The 20,599-nt window shown below is 43.4% G+C and overlaps 2 protein-coding genes across 11 annotated transcripts in view; one reads left to right on the top strand and one right to left on the bottom strand.

The window, feature by feature from the left end:
- Positions 1-4,513: 4,513 nt before the first annotated feature.
- ERLEC1 (endoplasmic reticulum lectin 1) lies at positions 4,514-18,787 on the bottom strand. The gene is made up of 14 exons (XM_075088092.1): positions 18,473-18,787; positions 17,633-17,737; positions 16,318-16,398; positions 15,359-15,436; positions 15,150-15,213; positions 13,154-13,194; positions 10,569-10,792; positions 7,955-8,084; positions 7,353-7,514; positions 6,644-6,703; positions 6,042-6,166; positions 5,557-5,634; positions 5,280-5,355; positions 4,514-4,814 (listed from the first exon to the last, which is right to left on the bottom strand). The coding sequence occupies exons 1-14, from the start codon at positions 18,770-18,772 to the stop codon at positions 4,743-4,745; spliced, it is 1,596 nt and encodes a 531-aa protein (XP_074944193.1). The 5' UTR covers positions 18,773-18,787; the 3' UTR covers positions 4,514-4,742.
- The window catches only part of ASB3 (ankyrin repeat and SOCS box containing 3), a 31,512-nt gene continuing 29,660 nt past the window's right edge, over positions 18,748-20,599 (top strand). For 4 of the 10 annotated variants that reach the window (XM_075088087.1, XM_075088079.1, XM_075088091.1 and 1 more), the window contains exon 1: positions 18,763-18,829. The gene's annotated coding sequence lies outside the window, so the exon portion shown is untranslated. Of the gene's footprint in view, positions 18,830-20,599 lie in introns of all 10 variants that reach the window. The other 6 variants (XM_075088085.1, XM_075088081.1, XM_075088083.1 and 3 more) reach the window with 5 other exon arrangements.

Raw genomic sequence — 20,599 nt, 5'->3', positions numbered from 1 at the left:
CGTACCTTTTGTGCACTTTAACTAGAGGGGGGAAAAATAGTGGGAGGTTTTCTCAGTGTTTGTAGTGCTGCCTTGAAAGATGCACTCTTTGTTTGCAGCTGGTTCGATTCAGGATGCCCACAGAAGGGGAGACAACAGATTGCACAAGGTGTAGAGCTCTGTCATCTGATCTGTTTTTTCCACTATTGGGTTTGGGTTTTTAACTTTTCCACTCTTTCATAACTGCCAGTGACTGGAAACTCTTGTGATAGCCCAGAGGCTCACCTGTCCAGTCCTGGGGGGCTGGAAAGCCCCAAGGTTGTTTGTGCTCCCTTTCTAGCCTGGCTGGGCACTTTCCTGCCCTGGCAGGTTCTGGGAATTGCCCTGAAGTCATCCACTTTTCAGACAGATCCTAACTTGCTTTAGTAGAAGAGATAAGAAATTAAGGGCCTTTTGGACATGTCAGGAAAGATTCCTGCTCCTGATTTCAACTTGGGGTAACTCCCTGTAGACAGACATTTCTCCCCGACGAGTCTGTCTTCCTTCATCTAAATACAGCTGTGCTGCTCTTGAAACTGTAGTTCCCTCTTTGGGAAGATGGGGCAGCTATATTCTGTCCTAGCACAGGGCCCATCAAACTGCATCTCTTCGGCTGGCTGTGAGAGTAAATCACAGTTGGAAGGGACAAAGTGAAGAAGAACGTTTTTCGGTACAGGAGTGGTTATTCTACCAACGTGCCATGCTGGCATTATTCTAATATTTGTTTCATCCAGCACATCTTCTGTGTATTCTTTTTTTTTTTTTTTTTTGAAGGCAACCTCTTATTTTGGGGATTGTGGAGGAAGAGCAGCACATGAGAAAGGTCTGTGGGAGCAAGTGGGGAAAGGACACACAGCATGGCTGAGAGCAGAACCAAGGCAGGGTCATGGTTCCCCACAAGGACTCAATAAAGAGATTTCATTCCTGAAACAGGTTGTCTCCCAATTTGTTCATTGTCTCTCTGCAGGGCATATTTTTTAATGCTGTCATTTAAGGGAGGAGAGCTGAACCTGTGCAAGACCTGCTTAAATCCAGAGAGGATGAGCACCAGCCTTCAGGAGACCAGACCTCGAAGGAGCTTCTTATTAAGGTGGGCTTCGATCTGGGTGCTGGGTGAAAACTGTAAGTCATATCTGCACAGCTATACACATAAGATATTTATGACCAGGAGATGCACTTGTCTGCCTCCATGCAGGGAGAGGGAATAATACCCTGCGTTTCTTTACCCCTTGAGAAAAATCTTCCTGAGGTGGATTCTCTTATTTCACCCCTTCAGCTATGTGAAACTTCCCAGGGACTGCCTCACCTCACACACTGAGCTGCTGACTCCTCTCAGCTGTGTAGATGTCTTACATCAATATTCTCTCTGCTTTTTGATCTGGTCTTGCAGCTAGTGAATAATTTGTGAGTTTAAATGACAATTAAAAATTAGCTCTATAATGAATCCCTGTTGTCTGAAGTGTAACGGCTGCTGTATTTGAGCAGTGTCTCTGAGTGGAAAAGCAAATAAAGACATAGTAATTGTGACATGACTCTTATCTTCTGTAGGAAACACTGATTTTGTTTTCTGATACTCAGTCGGCAGGTCTTGGCACGGAGCGAGCGCTGCCCTTCTTATGCTGGTTTGGGTGGTGTAGGAGGAGCCCACAAGTGAGTTTTCAGCATTCCTGTGCAGGTAAGCGGAGGGGGTTGATAAGTGCTTGTTACTGACATTTGTTCTTTCTGTGTGGACAAATCCTGTTTTGGGACCTAAACCAGCTCATTCTTTGAACTCTTCTCATAGAAGTAAATATCTTGGATAAGTGGCATGTTTCACTTTCCCACACCTACTTTCCTTTGATGGAATTCCCTGTGGCTAATTGCAGGTGGTACCAGCGCCATTGCTGCAAACTCACTGTCGGCCGTTCACGTTATTTTCCATGTTGCCAATTCTTAAATGAGCATGGAAACAACTCTACCTCTCAGGCTGAGAAGCAAACCTGCATCATCCCTCGGGCATAAATCTCAGCAGACCAGCACAGAAACCTTCGGCCCTACAGTTCTACTTTGTGCTTTCTGCATACTAGGCAAGTCTTGTTTTTAACTCTTATTTTGGTACTGAGAGGTTCCTGCACCCCAGCACTTGTCTGGGAGAGGGTTGAAGCAGCAAATTACTTCTCTCCTCTATGGGGAAGTGGAATTCTTTACATTCTGGAAAATAACTATTCTTATCTTTTCCACTGATCTAATTACCACAACTGTGGGGCGTGCAGGAAGGTTTAGCATGGCGTGGTTTCTTTTCCCTTTAATACAACCTATCCTGCCGGATGCTGAGGAAGCATGATGCTGTCCCAAGCCACGCCGTGGGTCTGCATTCTGCAGCGGGGCACCGCGGCACCTCCGTCTGCATCAAACCTGGGGCTTGAGAGCTTGGCCCAGCACTAAGACTGTGTGCTGCCTTTCCGAAGAGCAGCCAAGTAGACATGGGGCAGCCTCGATTCAAAACAAAACTATCACATGAGATTGCACAAATCTAATACTTCCACTTACTGCCAGAGCCTTAATGAGAGGGTTCAGCCAGCCCATTGCAGAGACAGATTAGTTCAGGTAAGGTAAACATGTTCAGGTAAACATGTTTTTATTTTTTCTTACTGTACATTGACTTGGGATGCACCTTTGCTGCTGCAGCCCTAAGCGAGTGACACCTCTGGCAGTCCAGGCCTGGGATTAAGATAGCTGAGGGCTAACAGTGCAGCTGGAGGAGCTCATCCAAAGCTGGGTATATGTTGAGGCAGGGAGACCTTCCTGAAGCGGTGCAGGTTGTGTGACAAGTTGCTCGTGTGTGGCCAAAGCCAACCCTTGGCCAATACGGGGCCCAGGCTCATGCCAGACCCTTAATGAGAACATTGGTCCAGCTGGTTCTTCAGGCAAGCAGAAGAATTTTAGGGAAACTAAGATCTAAAGTCAAGAGAATGCTGCTTTTAGTGTCTTTTCTAAAAGATTTAGCCAGAAACCTGGCTAAATAAAGGATTAAAACATAAAATTAAAGTTTTTGCTTATTTATCTAATGCTTCACAAAGACTGGGGGGAGGGAAAATCTGGGTAGAAGACTCTCTTTCCGCTTTTTCAGTTTCCTCTGTCACACTGCTAAGCATGAGAAATAACAGTATGACCGGGGAAAAATAACTTTGAATTTAAATGCTTTATCATCCTGCTGCTGGTGGTTTGGTTTTCTTCTACTACATGAGACAACAGAATGGGTTCTTACATTGCAACAGTCTGGCAGCCTAGGCTGGTATTTTGGGTAGTCTGGAACTAGTCATACACCAAATGGTTGGTGGGTTTCCGTCTGACGTCAGTTACGAAATTCCTATACCTTGCACAATAGCTTTAGAAAAGAGGAAACATAGCGGGCTCAAGTCTGTGATCAACACGTTAGACATACACCGTTGCTACAGCCTGACCTGCTGCCTGGCTCCGGCCCCTTCCAGACCTTACACAGCACTCTCGGGCTCGCTGCGGTGGAACTTGGCGAAGAGAGCGCATTCAGTAAGCTTCCTCAGCTGTGAACTTGCTCTTTCTGGTCTTCTTCCACTGCACAGAACAAGCGACCAAGTCACATCTGGTAAAAGCAGGGAGCTGACTTTCTGCCAGCCCTGCGCTCTTCCCCTGAGGGGAGGAAATCCTTGAGGGGGGGCGGCGGGTATTGGCTATCAACCAGTCATTTGCAACCTTGCCTCCTTATCTATTTAAAAACTACTATTTCACAAGTATAATGGAAATCTACCTGAGATGCTGCTGTTAAGTAATATTTCAGTTATCTTCTAGGAAGGTATATTGCGAGCAGAGTAAAACTTCACGTACCTGCACCAAAAAATCTTCTTTGCAAGGTGGGCGTGCTCCCTGAGAGCAGACCTCCAGCTGGGAACCATCCCGGGAGACACAGGGGGTGTGTGAATCTTTGTCACTGGAAAGGAAGCCCCTCAGGCACACATACAACGCACACGCGGGAGTCTAGAGGTCTAGATAATATTGACAACTCTGACCCAAAAAATGCGGACTGGAGGTCACCAGTACCATCCTTGAGTATCCTTAGAAGGAAAACTGATGTGAGAATGTTCAGCAAAATAAATGTATTAAGATGAACCCTACAGTATTAATATTAAAAAAAAAAAAAGTCCTGGCAACATCCCAGGCTGGGAGAAGAAATAGCAGTTGAAGCGAGGTGAGGTAAGGGAACAGGAGGAAGGACTGTGATATTAAGACAACTCCAAGCAATCACACAGAGGTAACGTTTGTGTTTGGCCAAAGTAAGTTGGGGCAGTTGAATGATCCAGTGTTGTAGCAGCTGCTGGAGGCTCCTGGGCAAGAAGTGCTGGTTTCGCTTTTTCATTCTGTTGGCAGCTGAACTCCTCACTTGAAGCTGGGCCTTGTTTCTTTTGCCTTTCTAAAGTGGATAATTTATACCACAATGATGATGGTTGTAGAATGTGTCATACACGAGCCAAACGGGAAGTGCAAGACAAGATTTTAATCATTAAAAGTTTATCAATAACCTCTTATATACACATAGTTATACACAAAGTGGTTCACAAGTCCCTCATCGTAGAGAACTCTGCTGGTGAGGTTGGTTGTCTGAAAGTTGCTCTCTGCAGTTGTCATCTCACAGGCGGGATCTGGTAAACGTGGAAAACGCCAGCAGGGTTGGTGACAGATATGGCTCGCTTCACGGGCTTTTCTAGACTTCAGCTGGGCACTGAAAGGAGCCCGTGTTCATCTGCTGTATCCAGAATTTTACAGATGACTGGAGACTCCACCTTGAACACAAGAGATCAAAAAGACTCTCAAGTCACTGATAAACTCTTACAAGAGATTGCAGCAGAGAGCGGGAGCTAATGACAACAGCTCGCAGGAGGCACAGTAGTCGAGCATTGCTCTGTGGAGTTTCGAAGTGCTTTTTATTTGTGGGTATGACCCCTGTGGCTTGGCAACACTGTAACTACTGTAATTGATAATGACCCTGCTTCCTCTGAGCCAGCACAGCTGAACAAAAAGCAGTACTTGCTTAGCAGCTACCTCTTTGGGCTAGCGCACGTGACAGGAATCACTCACCAAGAGTCACTGGAAGGAAGGAGCTTCCTTCATATATCAAATATTCACATTCCTATGAATATGAGTTTTGATGTTCACATATCAAATTCATATTTCAAACATACACCTGGAGCTGTCCTCTCCCAGGTGGCACACCTGATCTTGGGGAATTCAGGTACGCATTTACATACCCCGAGGATGTATTGGCAAGAATGAGGCTCTAACATGTATATGGTCACAGCATGAGGGGAATCAGATTCTTTACATCTGAAAAGAGAAGAGAAATTTTGTAGTGGTTAGCATGTAATAAGCACAAAACTAAAAGGTGTATTTCCCTAGTAGCAACAGCATTTTTCCTAAGCCGACAGAATCATTGCTTTCTGAGCATTAGCAGGACAACAGAGGGTTTTCCCTCTGACATAGGAAGCAGAGACATAAAACATGGCTTTACTAAAAAAGTTAACTTACTTCAACTTCACCGTCACCTGCCTTGGCTTGTCTGTCAAGTCACAAACATCTCCATTTCCATAGAAATGAGACACCATCCTGCCGCAAAAGATTGGAATGAAAAAGTTTGGAAATATTAAACGCCATTCTTAAGCATGCAGCAGCTTGTGTGACACGGTATCTCCTCATTCTTCAAATAGACAAAACAAAGAAGTAACACGCTGCGTTTCAGTTACTGCAGAAGCAAAGAAGTGTTTGCCATTGGAAGACACTTCTCTGCATCATATCCAAAGTGTTAAATTACCTCTTCTGATGTTGCATGTTGATTGTGGGGGGTGGGGTCGGGGGGGTGGGGGGAAATACTCACTGCTCCTGACAGTTTTGTGTATCCATTCATAAATGGATACTCAGGCACTGCAGAAGTGGGCCCTGGCATTTACTCTTCTCTATTGGAAGTATGAGACCAATTCACAAAGAGCTAGTACTCGTGGTGACTGTAAGCGTACCTAACTGTCTGCGTGCCGTCTTCTCTGAGATAGTAGGTTCTGGCAGCGTTCTTCCTGGACCACTCAATGTGTTCCTCCCTGCTCCAGGTACCCACAACCACGGAAGTCCTGCCACTTTCCTTATCCTAAAAAAGGGAGAAGCTGACAATTACACCTTGTGTTAACATGATAGGCAGCAAGGATATTTTAGTGACGCATAGGAATGTCATTTCTAGAGCGAGGCCACTGCTGGAAACATAACGTGTTCTTGCATTTGGGACAAACTATGACTGATCCTACATTAGGGTCACGAGCCAAGACGATGGTCTCTTCAGAACAGCCTGAGTGAGCTGATAAAAGCGTTTCAATGACCAGATAATTCCCACAAAAAAGCCCATGTTTTTTCAGCTGAGGTTACCACTGTGCTCTACCTGATGTGGTACCTCCATCCCCCTCCATAAGCAAGACACGGAGGGTTTCTCTTCTGAAATCCAACTTCTTAAACCCAACGTGTTGCTCTGCCAAGAAAAGGATGCTGCTTTTTCCAAACTGGAGACTGATTCTCCAACGCTTTCCACCCCCACACCCAGCTAGTGGCAGAACATCAAAGTATTTAAACATACCTCATGATACTGATGAACATATTTGCCGTAGCAGAATTCATACTTCCACCAACCAACGCCCTAGGGAGAAGTATAATCTCTGCGTTACACCAAAACAAAATCCCCAAACCAAACAAAATGCCCCAAAACAACCCCATCCATTTCCCTCCAGGGTGTTAACCACTGCCTATTTCACCTTTAAAACTCTGTACCTATTGATTAGATGTCGATTCAAGGTTTGCACTGACAGAGAGAATCCCATCTTAGACTAACTGGCATAGGTAAGAGATGGAATAAATGAGTTTAAGCAAAGAATCTTGGAAGAGCCACAGAGGACTAAACTCCTTAAACTATTTGTATACGCCCTATTCACCTTTTAAAGAAATACTTTCTTCTGTCAAAGACAGGGCAAACTTCAGATGCCTTTCCTCTGCTGCCTATTCTCTCAGTAAGCTTTATCAGATTGGGCTTTTTCTTCTAATTTAGAAAATTAGCACTGAACAATTCTCATGGTCTGCTCAAATAAATTGAATTTCAATAGAAAAGTTAAAGAAACCTTTCTGGCACAGACTTTGGTATATAAGCCTTCCCTCTACCAATGCAGGGAAAGGCAATTTTTATGTGTATAAGAACGCAGCTATCGGAGTTCACGGAAAAACTGAACAAATACATAAACAAGCATGTGCAATTATGGAATAACTATTTTATGATGCAAAGCCTCATTTCTCACCCCATGGAAGCAGTAGGAACCACTAAGAAACTCCTTTATGAGCTGGTCATCGGTCAGTTTGGAAATGTGGGTTGTTCCCACAGTTAATAGTTGATGGCTTCCAACAGCAACAGGCTTATGAATGGAAGAAAATTTATCTTCTTTCGTTGAATGCATTTCTTCCTGAAATTATACGCAAATACACCCATTTAGATTTTGTGTGTCCCTTGCAAAGTTTTATAGGCTTTATGAAGCTACTTAATACTAAGTGAAGTAGGCCATGGGGAAAAGTATGAAAGCATTCTGTCATGGTTTTTACTGTCTTCAGCATAGCTGAAAAAAACCCCAAAGATTGAAAGTCAAAAGCTTATCACATTTGTACACTGTTGGCTACAAAGGCTACAAACGTTTTAAATTAGTAGCCCAAACTTACTTGCCTTTTCCTTCCAAATACAGTAAGTTACAGGTGATTTCAACAAGCTTAAAGACCTTTTGAAAGACTGACATGGTCTTACAAAGTTGGGTAAGAGACCTTATTGCATGGAACTGAAAGCTGAAAGCTGTACATGTTACAAAATGGAAAATAAGTATTTTTTTTCTATTTAAAATTAAAGAAATCCTACCTCCTTAACCCTTCGAAAAGGAATCTTCATCAATTCTTGCTGTTTCTCCAGCTGTTCCAGATTATGGGGTTTAAGTGGGGATCCTGGCAGAGACTGGCAAAAGATGTCATTCACAGGGGAAGCCCTGAACCTGTCCAAACAAGTTAGCAATACATCTTAGTTATTTCGCCTTAAAGACATTTAATTTATTATTACATTTTAAATTTTTTATTATCTAATAAGTTTAAACTTTTTTATTACTATAAGATTCCGACTGAGCTGGGCTGAGGCGGGTATATTTTTTTTCTTGTACTTGCACCATCTCAGCCAAAGCGACCCTGTTCTTATGACTAATGTAAATATGCTTTTTGTCCAGCGTCATCTCACTCCCGATGCTGCTGGACAGCTGGTGGGGCAATCTAACCCCTCTTCCTCAAAAGCAGAAAGCTGCATATTAAAAGGCAAACTGCAGCGTATGCGTACCATGAACATAGTGTCAAGTCTCAGAACCCAGGAAATGGCACAGGTTAAATGTGATAGATGTAGTTCCTCTACAATTAAAATAATACATTCTTCTATTATCTGACACGCGTGGCCTTTCATACTACACATACACCCATTACTCCTTTATCACTCATGAGTGATGTCTGCAAAAAGCAGCTTATTTCAGGCACAAAAAAGCAAAAAGATGAAGCAGTTAACCCAGCCTCCTCTTTAGTTTACACAAACGAAGGTCTCATCAAAACACCAAATGAGCCTTAACAGCAAACACTAAAAGCAAGGGCACATCAAAATGACAACCATACTGACAAATGAAGCATTTGTTCAGTTTTCATTGCTTGTCTCATAGAGAAGGTCCTCTACAGAGAAAGCCCATTTACAAAACAAGTACGTGGGCCCTGCTTCAGAGGCAAGGAGGCTTTTTGTGATGCCCTCTGAGGAGGAGCTTGTGATACACAGCAGCACTTGTATGATCACCACCACTGCATTTAGAGTCTGAAAATGTTTCCTAAACAGTAACTGCACTGTGAATTAAATAAGCCCCGTGCCAAAAAAGCCTAGTTTTATCTGAATTTTATTTAAATGACATTAAGATAATGGTTACAGCAGACAAATAGTACTTTTCACTGCCTTCCTCCCCGCCCCCACATTCCCACCAATTAAAAAAAAAAAAGTAAAATTGTACCCAAATAAGAACGACTTGGAGAACTAACGGATACACTTTTGCTAAGTTAATGCAAGTGCATTGCTGGAGAAGAAAATGGGCGTAGAGGAAAAGCGCTGCCAGCTGAAGTAGTGCTCAGTGCCACTTCGGGAACACATGACAAGAAAAGCACACTTAACTTAAAATGAGGTTGGGTTGCTGTTACCTCTGCTGACAGCAAGCGGCATTACCAGCCTGCTATCCCCACCTCTCTTTATTTACTAAGATGACGTAAGTAGGAAGATGAAGATCTTGTATGTTTATTTTAAGTATTTCCTGCTAGTGGCCAGGAAGCCCTCTGTGCCTTCCCTTTGGGAGGAGGTAGCAGCTCAAGATTTAATTCTTATCAAACAATAGAACAATTTGCCTGGACGATTCCTACTTCTCTACTGATACAGAGGCTTAAGTGACTCATAAAGTAAACAGATAATAGTGCAATAGGTAAGTGCAACAGATAACGCAGTATTATCAAACCCATCTACATGAGAGAATTTGTAATTGATACTAAATATTTAACAGCATGACATATTCACTCCAACTGCCATGTGCTTATAAAATGCACGATTGAGGATTTTGTCCTTTAGACTTTGTTGTCTATTTCAGAACAGCGATTAAATATTCACTTGTTCTGACACCTGCGTACATGGGAAATTCAGATCTCCTGTCCGTTAGTTCCCCCTTCATTTGCATGTCATTCACTTTGCAATTCTGTTTACAGCCCTTGAAAGGTCAAAAATCTGTACGATTGAGACTGAGGGCATCCCTTAGATGCAAGGTACCATTCAGGGAGAGGGGTGGAAAAACCCACTAAACTTGATTTTTGGAAAATAACACTGAAATTGTGAATTCTTCCTATGAAAATGACTTATACAGCTGAAGGTAAGGCAGTAAAGCAGGACAGAGACAGACAGGATCTCCTTAAGCTGGGAGCACTGCTAAAATAAGCATTAAGGTTATGGCTGAAGACCGTACTTTTGTTTTCTGAAATTAGAGAAGCTGAAGTCTACACACACATATAACGCACACATGCAATCTGCAGTCTTTGAATACCATGAAGATGATCCCCCAAGACCTTGAAATCATAAACTAAGAGAGGAGACATGGTGTTCTTAATCTGCCTGCAGCCTCAATGCCCTAGTCTGTGTTCCTCCAGAATGACAGGGCCAGAAACTTACCTGTCAAAACCAAAGTTAAACTTCCCATCTGCTTCTCATAGGGGATCAATCACTAGAGACTTACAAGATGCAAATACTGCACAACTTGACATGAAAACTTAAGACTTGGCAAAACTGTGCTTGCCAAATTACACAGAAGCATCACAGCTCTGTACCAGTAACCACGGCTGGATACATGACCGATATAAACACACACACACGTGAAAACGGATGAAAATTTGAAGCGACAGTATTAGCCAAAATGTGAGTACCGCACCTGTATTTAGGATGGTTGCATAACAAAGGTGTCAGTATAACCACTTCATATTCACAGGTTGTAACTTCTGCTACTGAAAGAATCTCATGTTTAGCTTCTGGATGACAGATGTACATCACTGTACTTGATCTGGGTAGGTTTTGTCTCAAGCTACAAGGTGTGCCGTTTCCCATTTCTACAGGATAGTATGGGGTCATCTGCCCTTCTATATTTTTTGTAGGTATCTAGGTGAAAGAAAGTAAAAGTTAAGAATCACAGTAAAGCTCCTTCGACTCTTCTGAAATGAAAAATATTATTACACTGCACAGAGCCAGCATTACTGGATTGAAACCAGCCTGTGTTGTTACTTGGTGTGTCTGCACCATCCAAACACATTCTGGTTTATTACCTCCAGCACAGCACTGCACAAACGCCCTGAGCCACACGAGCTCTGGCTGCAAAAGCAGCTGGTTTCTCTGCACAGGCTGCCTGACATTTCAGTTCTAAGAAAGCTGGCCAGCTGGGTGCAATGGCCTGGAAGAGCACCAAGCCAGCTGGGTTCACCCTGTTGTCTAGGAGACAGGGAGATGTGAGCAGCTCTGCCAGGCTCAGCTCAGGTCTGACCAGGCGCATTACTTTCACCTCAGTGCCAGGCCATGAAGAATCTAAAAAACACCCCTGCCAAGTCACCCTGATACCTGTGCTACTCCTCTCAGCACACCCAGCCTGGGTTGTTCCTTATCCAGAGTATCCCGTGCCAGCTGTTATCCTGGCTAACAGGAAGTTAACGATATAAACAAGGTAAAACCCACTTCTGTACACACTTTAGGTAAGCTCTCTTCACACTTTTTCCTCATGTGTTTCATCCAGCTTCCACTTTAAGAAATTAATTCCTCAAACTGGTACAAGTCCATCTCCCAGCTCCTATCTTGGAAGCGGCTGAAGTTCCTGGGTATCAAAAGTTCTGTGTGTGCAAAAGCCATGCTGGAACCTGCAAACTAGACTTTTTTCCACCTGCCTTGCTTGAGCTAGTAGAAGTTTTCGGTGCACAATCAGGCTCTGTGCTAAAAGGCAGTGGAGCCTTCTGTGGTCAGGACGCTAACCTGGGGACCTGGGACCCTTACTATATCTTACCTACTTCAGTTTTCAAACCACGTTACCCTGTCACAGGCCACTGACTCTCTCCTGAAAACCATTCCATCTTGAGTGAAGTGACGGGACCTACACAAGGTTAAAGAATGAACGTGCCAGCAGCTTAATTGTTCGGGCACTCCTTGGTTTCCAGTCACTCACCTTTTCTATATATTTCTATATATTCTATATATTTAAAGGTGGGAAATGAAGATATATTCTGGTTGTCTACAAAAGCGCTGACAAAAGGGGTACCTGTGCCTTCCCTTTCTATCTTTCTGGTTGAAACAATTCAATTTTTAAGGGAAAAAAATCAGAAGTTATGCCCATGCATTTCATTGAAGGTAACTATTCAAGAGATCTAAATGGAGATAGCGGCTGTTTGCACACAACTGAGAGGCACCCCCGTAGAACTTTAGATAAATCTCTAGTCACAGCAGGTTTTGGTTACTTTAAGCACCACCCAGCCATGTTATGTATTGCTTCCCTTTCACAGCTAGAGATTCCAGGCAAATTGCAAGTCTAAATTCTTTCTGGACTGAAACCAAGACACTGTATGTACATCATAAATACTGTCAAAAAAAAAGCAGTAAGAGACTTCACTTCCTCTGAAATTAAAAAAAAAAGTTACACCACAAAGAACCTAATTTTCTTTAGTTTCAAAGAGGCATAACTGCCACTGCCATTAGAAGGGGCCACATTCTGACTTGGGTCTGCTCCCCTGCCTCCCTCCAAAATGCTTATCAGGCTCATCTATTTTCTGAGATCCACTGCAGAACCACCGCTCCGTGCTACGGAAATCGGCATTACAAAGAACATGTAAACACAAATTTCATTTCAGAATTGAAACGAGGGACAACTGGAAATAAGGTAGGCACGTGTCTGTCCACAGGTCAAGTCTGCTGCTGCTAATCCCAAACTCCAACGTGCTTCAGGTACTTCCATCGTTTTGCTATAAAGTTGGTAACTCAGCATTGAGTTTTGGTGCCTAAACAAATGGAAAAGTTCTCTAATGGAAAAGGGAAACACAGAGTTTTATGGGACAGGCCGTCACGTCTGTTAAGAAATCTTTTAGGGATTTTGTGCTGTAGGATTTCATTAAGCATTTCTCCCCACCCAAAATGCATGAAAGTGTCATTAAGGGAACTGGGGTCTCTCATGTAGCTGGAAAAATAACTGCCGCTAGACCGTAACATGACTTTGTGGTTACGTATATCATCTTCACAGAAGAAGAGTATAAAATTTAAGATTAGCACAACTTTAATGTAAATAAGTAGAAGGGCAAGAAATTCTACTAGCTAGGCTAAACAAGCTCTCTGAGCTGGGACTAATAATCAGAACTATGAAGAGTGCAGCTCAGGAACAGTTTCATTTTTTGATACTCATTTTGGTAGGGAACTAATTACATAATCTCATCATACATAAATTGCCTCCACTACTGACAGCAAAAGTTAAAATAGATGTTTTTCACTTGCCTCTTTTGCACTCTCTTTTGGATTTTCCTTCTCTTCTTGATCTAGGGAATAATTAAGAATGAGGTAAGCATAAAGTCTGTGAACTTGAAATAAAATGAAATGATACACAGAGAAGTTTGCACGTTTTGTGTATTTGCTAGGACTTTGTGCATACACTGACAAGAGTCAATTCCATGAACTTGCAAAAGAGGAAAGAAAGGAAATAAACAGTGGTCTGGGGTCCAGAGCAAACACGACAAAAGATGAGTTAGCATCAACCTGAAACAATTTTGAGTTTTTAGGACAGGCCAAATCCAGCCCTAGCATCACAGGAAGGTCAGTCAGGGCAGGAGAATGTGTCACTATTGCTATTCTGTGAGGGGTAGTTGACTACTCTTCTCAAAGCAAGCGAATCAGGCTGGCACAGTAAACAGGCAAGTACTTCAGCCCACCCCCCGCCAGCCAGTCTCAGAGGGTACACCCGTAGTTGGAAGAGGTGAGGCCAGACTGCATGCCACACTAATGGTCACGAGAATAAACCTCGATACGGGTCAGGGGTTGCAAGTTGTCACAGGTGGGAGCTACCCTTAGCCTTCAGAACTGCTTCAGGAGATAGTCTGGACTCCATTCAGAATTACGGGAGCAAAAGGCCACTCTATTTTGCTGTCACCCACTCAGCTGTTCCAAGCTGACTGTATCACACTTGTGGATTCAGCTCACAACAGTTTGAGAAACCAATTATGTTATTTTTTTAAAGAGAAGTAGTGTGAATCGCTGTATAGGAAGCATAGGAAGAATACAATCTGCCACCTAAGCAGAGAGGACCGAGGGTCAACATCCTAAGAGACTCAGATATGATGCCTTGAAATTTCATCACACATAACTTCAGCATCTAGCCCCACAAAAGAACTGGTAACTCACACAAAACATTTTGTTTTCTGTACAGCAGCATGTAGGGAGAATTAGGCATCTCTGCACAGGATTAATGACAGCATGAACAAGCACTGTAACGCACTAGTAAAGAAATGCCAAACAATGCCGTTTCTGAAGCCGTGTCTTTTCAGGACTAAGATACCTGACTGAAGGCTGCAGGTAGGAATTCAAAGGAACAGGATTAATAGCACTAGATCCCCTCTGAGACCGAGGTGTTCAGTTAATCACTTTTAGAAAAACGGTGGTGCCCACCTTTTACATAGTAGCCCAGAATTAAAAAACACAAAACCAACCCCAAAACCCTAGATTAAGTTTTCTCTATTGTTTCTATCAATGAATGCTTAGTCTGTGGATTTTTAGAGTTCTTTGGACTAATATACTGTCAAAGTGCTCACACAGGAAAGTAGATATTGGCAGGTAAGACCACGAGAACTTACAGCATCTACAAGAGTTTATGGGCAAAAAAATGCGAATGCTCAGAAAATCAGTTATTCTAAACCACAGTTTGAGTCTGGGGCTCGGCCACCTCATTTTCACCAAAGTCCTGCTTTAGGCACTTCAGTATTTCTGGAGGTCTGTGCCAGAATCCCTAGAGAAGACTCAAACACTTCCAAAGGACCAAGTCTACCTGCAAGGGCTGTGTTTGTATTTGCAGGCTACGTTTTATTATGGAATAGCAGACCCCAAGACGTGCTACACACTCTGCCCTCTGCTCAGTTTGATAGATGCTTCTCCCCACGCAAAAAAAAAAGGTGGCATCAGGCTACATTATCAAAGTCTGGTCTGTCACATCTTGGTTCCATTTCTTATATTATGTATTTTCTTTCCCTGACTCTAATTATTGCAGATTAGTTAACCTAATTAATTAGACATCATGGCAAAGCTGACAGGATGTATGCAATGTAAGGTGCTGAAGAAGAATTGAAAACAATATATTTTGGTTTTTTTTTAAAAAAAGAGTAATCTACAAACTTCTATTCTATGGCACTGAGAATCAGTTTTCTACAGCATATTTCTCAGACAGCAATAATTAAAAACCAAACAAGTAATTAGCATCAGCAAAATAAAATAATCTAAGACAAACCTGGTTCTGCTAATGGGTTCTTTAGCATCATATTCCCCAGATAGTATTCTTGGATGTTTATTTTCTACAATCAAAGAAGTTAAAACAAATTTCAGTTACCTTTTTCCATACTTTTTCAAGTGTACAGGAATTCAAGTCTTCTAGAGGATTTATGCGTGAACATGCCAGTGGAAAAGGGGTTTGAGACTACTGGACTTTAAGAAGCTTACCTGTCCCGTTTCCTTCTCCTCGTGGTATTGACGGATGTGTTTTCCATGGCAGACCTCGTACGTCCAGTAAGATTCAATCTTAAAAAATAAATTAAATAAATAAAATTTAAATTCTGTTTAGATACATTACCGTCATCCCCCTAAAAAAATTTCCCCCAAAATTTTGGCTTTTGCAGCAATGAAATGCAGCCCAAGCACATGAGCTTGGGCACCCTCAGAAACAACAGCACAGTGAATGGTCTCAGTGTTCCCTGAGCATTTTGATGATGTTCCAAATAAACACAACAGGCAAAGTATCCTTAAATTTCACACAGATAAAGCAAAGGAAAAAAAAAACCTAAGATGTAAAGACTAAATTTGTCCCAAAATCACTAGGGCTCAGCATGACTGATTTTGGCAACTGCCATAGACATGGGCTGTTTACCAATTGCGCTCAACCCACCCCTCCTTCCTCAAGGACTTGTGCGAGATGTTGTGCAGGTATAATATCCAGCCACTTTTGTTCTCTCTGTTTCTCAGTACCAGCTTGTCCGGTATTAGGCTTGTTCTTGTAAGGCATGAGTCTTTAAACTGGGACAACACGTGATGAAGAACTGGAAAACTTTCAGAATATCTAGAAGCACGTTTGGTTTCGTTTTCTAACACTTTCAGATAAATGCTTTTTCATCAGACTGTCACACATTATGGCTTGAATCCTTGAATTAAGTGCTTAAATCTACATCTTTAAATTGCTACTATAGCAACCTTATTTATTTGCATCCTGACATCTTCAGTTACACAGAATTTTATCAGCAATATCAAGCCACAGTCATAACATTGCAGAGACCTTCTTTTGGATTAAAATAGTACCTGGAGTCTGAAACATATTTATCCAAACAGCTTATTACGCTAAACCTTGAAACTGACTGGATTGTAAACTTCTGATTGGCATTTAAATTATCAACACAGAAGTAACCTACTCTGTATGAACAGCTACTTTGCTTAAAAAGAGGTTCCAGCAATTCTCCTGGAGTAGGACCTTTATAGTCCTTTTCTTCTTCCTAGAATAGAAGAATATTTCATTACATTAAAATTAATGGTAGTTTGGTAGTTAATATGCATTTGCAATAGTAAAAAAAAATTGTGTTGCAAAATTAAAGGTACAAAACCTCATTAATTCCTGCCCTGAAGGAGCTGTGTGGTGATTAGGAAAAAAAAGAAAAAAAAGATAATTTAGTTTAGTAAGAGAGACAAATGAAAGTCACAAGTAAAGTAGTCGAAACAGAAAAGTTTTGTGGTTTAAAAAAATACACACGTGGCAAAAGAGTAGGAGCTCTCAACTTGCTCACGCCCAGAGTGGCAGCTTGGGGCATGAATAGGAAAACAGCATCACTAATCTTTTCATTTGCTAGTCAATGCTGATGCCATTCTGATGCAGTATAATTGGAACTTTAAGCAGCTTTTATATAATTAAAAAAAAATTTCCTCAAAAAAGCATAGTAATACTGTGGAAGTTTGATCCTGCGCAATTTTTGCTCTACAGACATGCATCCTGCTGAAGAGATTTCCACACCAAGTTCTTCAGCACTTAAGATTTCTTACCTACACTGTAGCACTCTACTTGTCAGTCACTTAAAGGATGAGGACTGAGTCAAAATGGAGGTCTCTAGCACAGGAGTACAGCCTGTCTGTGCTCTCTCACGGTGTGAAAAAAATGAACCGCTGGAGGAACAAATAACCAGTGAGAAACCTCACCAAAGGCCGCCTCAATCTACCTTCTCTTGAACACACAAATGTATTTATACTTTTCTTTTTTAGTTAAATTCCACATTGCACATTCAGATTTCCAATTAAGGAACAGATGACAGAGAACAAAGCTCATATTACTGGTGGTAGAAGCACTACTGGAATAGTATTTTCAGATACAGTGGTTATGATAGCAGCATTAACAGCCTTTACAGTTGTGCCCTGGCCTAGAATTTGACAACAGTAATTAAAATACAAGATCTTTCCAATCAGTGATAAACCTAGCAATACACAGAACATTACAGTGATCGTTTGTTGCCAAATACGGACTTCAAGATCGTTCGGACTGGCCCCACTTAGTAGAGAGCTAGTATGGAATATAAAGTGAAGGCATCTACTATAAACTGTGAAACTGTGAAGCATTCTACAGATTATTTTCCTTCTGCAGGGGGAAAAAAGTCTTCCTTCTGAAACAAAAAAGTAACTGGAAAGTCAACATAAAGACTTGTCTACAGCTTACAATTACAAAAAAGACTCGATTGAACTTACCTCATTGCCACTTGCGATCAGCGGAAGTATACATTTATATTTTTCTTTGTCCACAGTGGTCATTATAATGTAGTTATCCTCTTTGTACAGGACACCAGTTGTAGGCTAAAAAAACCAACCAACCTATTGATTAATCAGGTGCTTTTTTTTTTTTAAATGCTACTTCTTAGAGATATTCCTGAATTCAGTACAGGTACAGTTAATTCATAGGGCAGGTGGTCCAGAATATGTCTAGATCTTAACTTTATCACAAAACTTAGCATTTAAGCTTGAAGCAGCCTGCTAGTATTTGCTCGCCATCTCCTTTGCTTCCATCCTTCTACCTCCAGCTGCGTTGCTGCTCTCCTCCATGCTCGCCTTGCTGCTGCTCACATATTTCCCGTTCTTATGAAAGACCTTTATTAAAGAAACATTCTCCCTCCGCCCCCTCCCCCCCCATTTTGCAAACAGCCATTCCCACCTTGACTTCCAGGAGGGATTTCCCTCGGATTTGTCCAGCTACCAGACTCAGGCCACGGCTTAACACCCCGCCCTGGCCCCCTGTGCCTGTATGCACTCCCTTCTTGTCACCACGACTCAAAACACAGGGCGGTGGTTAAGGAACCCCAACAACACCCCAGACTGAAATACCCCTTTTTTTTTTTTTTTTTGTAGCATGGGGGCTTCAAAAATAACGGCCAAGCGTGAGAGGGCTGCGGCCATTGGAGCACGCTGCTGCCGCCTGGGCTACCCTTGAGGGGCTATAACGGCCCAGTTCCCCCGGTGAGGGGGCTCTAGAGGGGCGAGGAGAGACCCCTCGCACACCCGCAGACGCACATAACCAGACACTTCGGTACCGACCAGGCTGAACTCGGTGCCGGGCCAGTTCACCCTGAAGGGGATGTCGTCGCTGAGCTGAGGGAGAGCGCGGCCGCCCGCCGCCGCCGCCGCTGCCGCTACCGCTGCCAGGAGGGCGCAGAGCAGCGCCCGCGGGGCGGCGGGGATGGGCTCCGGCTGCCAGCACCCGCTCATGCCGGCCGGCGGCCCCAGGGACAGGAGGGAGAGAGGGACAGGACGGAGAGACGGACACCGAGCTGCCAGCGGCGGGCAGCGCCGCCGCCACGTCTGCTTCCGCCGGGGCGGGGCGGGGCGCATCAACATCCGGGGCAGCCGCCGCGCGCCGCCCGGGCCGTTGGCGGGTGGCGGTTGGTGAGTGAGGTGAGGGACGGGACGGGACAGGACAGGACGTGGCGTGGCGTGGCGTGGCGTGGCGTGGTGTGGCGTGGCATGGCATGGTGTAGTGGGGGGGATGCTATGAGGGAAGGGACGTGGCGGGGACTATGGGGAGCTGCGGTTTCTGTGTGGAAGCCCCGGCCCTGCCCCGCCCCGTTAACGGCTGTGGGGGAGTGTTTGGCGACCCCACCCCGCGGGTGTTGCGGGCTCGCACACGGCTGGCTGAGGAGAAGGCTCTCTGAGGGGAGAGGCTGCAGTCGCGATCGTTCTGCCACCCATTTAAAAAAGCTATAATGTAAACTTTTTTAGAAAGCTAAGAACCTCGCACATTTTAGTCCGTCTTTTCTGAATATCGCCTGTCAGGTGCTAAGGGCGACGAGCCCCTGGGCGGTTCGCGCTTCTGTCGCGGCTCCTCTGGACCTAAGCTGGTGGAAGTCATCCCAAAAAAGAGGCCGTGCCCTGATGCGTTGTTGCAGAGCATGCAGCTGGAGTGCTGGTGTACTTCTGTGGCTAGGCTGTGTGGCGTTTTTCTCCTTTTTAAGTCTGTATTGATAAAGTAGTGCCAGCAAATTTATAAGGGTATAGAGTAAGTCTGGAAGACATAAAAAAGCAAGGAACACCGTTTAAGATTACAGTAAATATAACGAAGCACTTTTTATCTCCAGTGAAGACTGAACTGTAAGTTAAGATAGCTGGAATGGAGACTCTGAAGGAAGGAGAAAAGTGGGGTAATTTACTGTCTGCTTTGCAAGTTGATGATGGGGTGACACGTGGGGATAATGGTAATATTTTGGCGGCGTAGAGCAATCCTCAGTAACTCCTAATAAGCAGAGTAGGCACTGAAATGTTTAGTGAGAGAAGTATATGAAGGCAAAGGAAGCAGATGATACCAGGAAAAATCCCCGTGGTGGTGGAGAAAGAGATCTCTCGATGATGAGTTGTGAATTCAGGTGGTTTGGTTTAAAATGTTTTGTTTCAGGCTGTTCTTCATTGCTCTTTTGCCAGTAGAGTTGTGCATGTGCATGCTTTCACGTTTCCATTGGGCAAAACTGGCTGAGTCTGAACTGTTTAAGTAAATGGTTTGTAATCCCTTGGCTGACTTTTGCCCTGATCAGAAGAACAATTTCCAGATGGGAATAATACAGGGTAAGATAGCTTAAAACTTTAGTAAATGGCTGCTTCGGGTCAGGTCAATACTTTTGAGCTTTTCTGCTGTAATTTTCTTGTTTAGGGGTGTAATTTTCTTTTTTCCTCTTAAACTGGTGCCAAAGTAGATATAGCTGAACTGGGAGAATCTTCTTCCCAGTTCAAGCACATGCACAAGGAGGGGAAAGTGCCAGAATACCTGGAGAGAAGAGACCTAGGTTGCCAAAGGCCAGAAAGATGCAGGCAAGACGTTTGTTTGAGGCAAAGGAGGGCAACAATTAAAGGGAAGCCAGAGGAGCAAGGAAATTACTTTAATGTAATAATACAAAGGGAATGCGAAGCTGGAATAACCAGGGCTGTACTGCAGCTGGTAATCAAAGTGAGCGTATAGTCAATGCCCAGCTTTTGCAGAAGACTGTTAGAGAAGCCTAATTACTTGAAAAACAGTCTCTTTCTAATCTTGTGACGGTTCTGTACTTGCACAGTAGGAAGTCATGATACAGGGCCCTGCTGGGGGGCTTGCTATCCTGATGTCCGTTTGCATCCCCACTGCCAGTCAGTAGCTTGGCAGAAAAGAGTGGAAAATCACCTCGTAAGAACTTTTTTTGT

The sequence above is a fragment of the Phalacrocorax aristotelis genome, chromosome 3 (assembly GCF_949628215.1).
Source record: "Phalacrocorax aristotelis chromosome 3, bGulAri2.1, whole genome shotgun sequence".
Lineage (NCBI taxonomy): Eukaryota > Metazoa > Chordata > Aves > Suliformes > Phalacrocoracidae > Phalacrocorax > Phalacrocorax aristotelis.
This window is presented reverse-complemented; position numbering and strand designations above follow the sequence as displayed.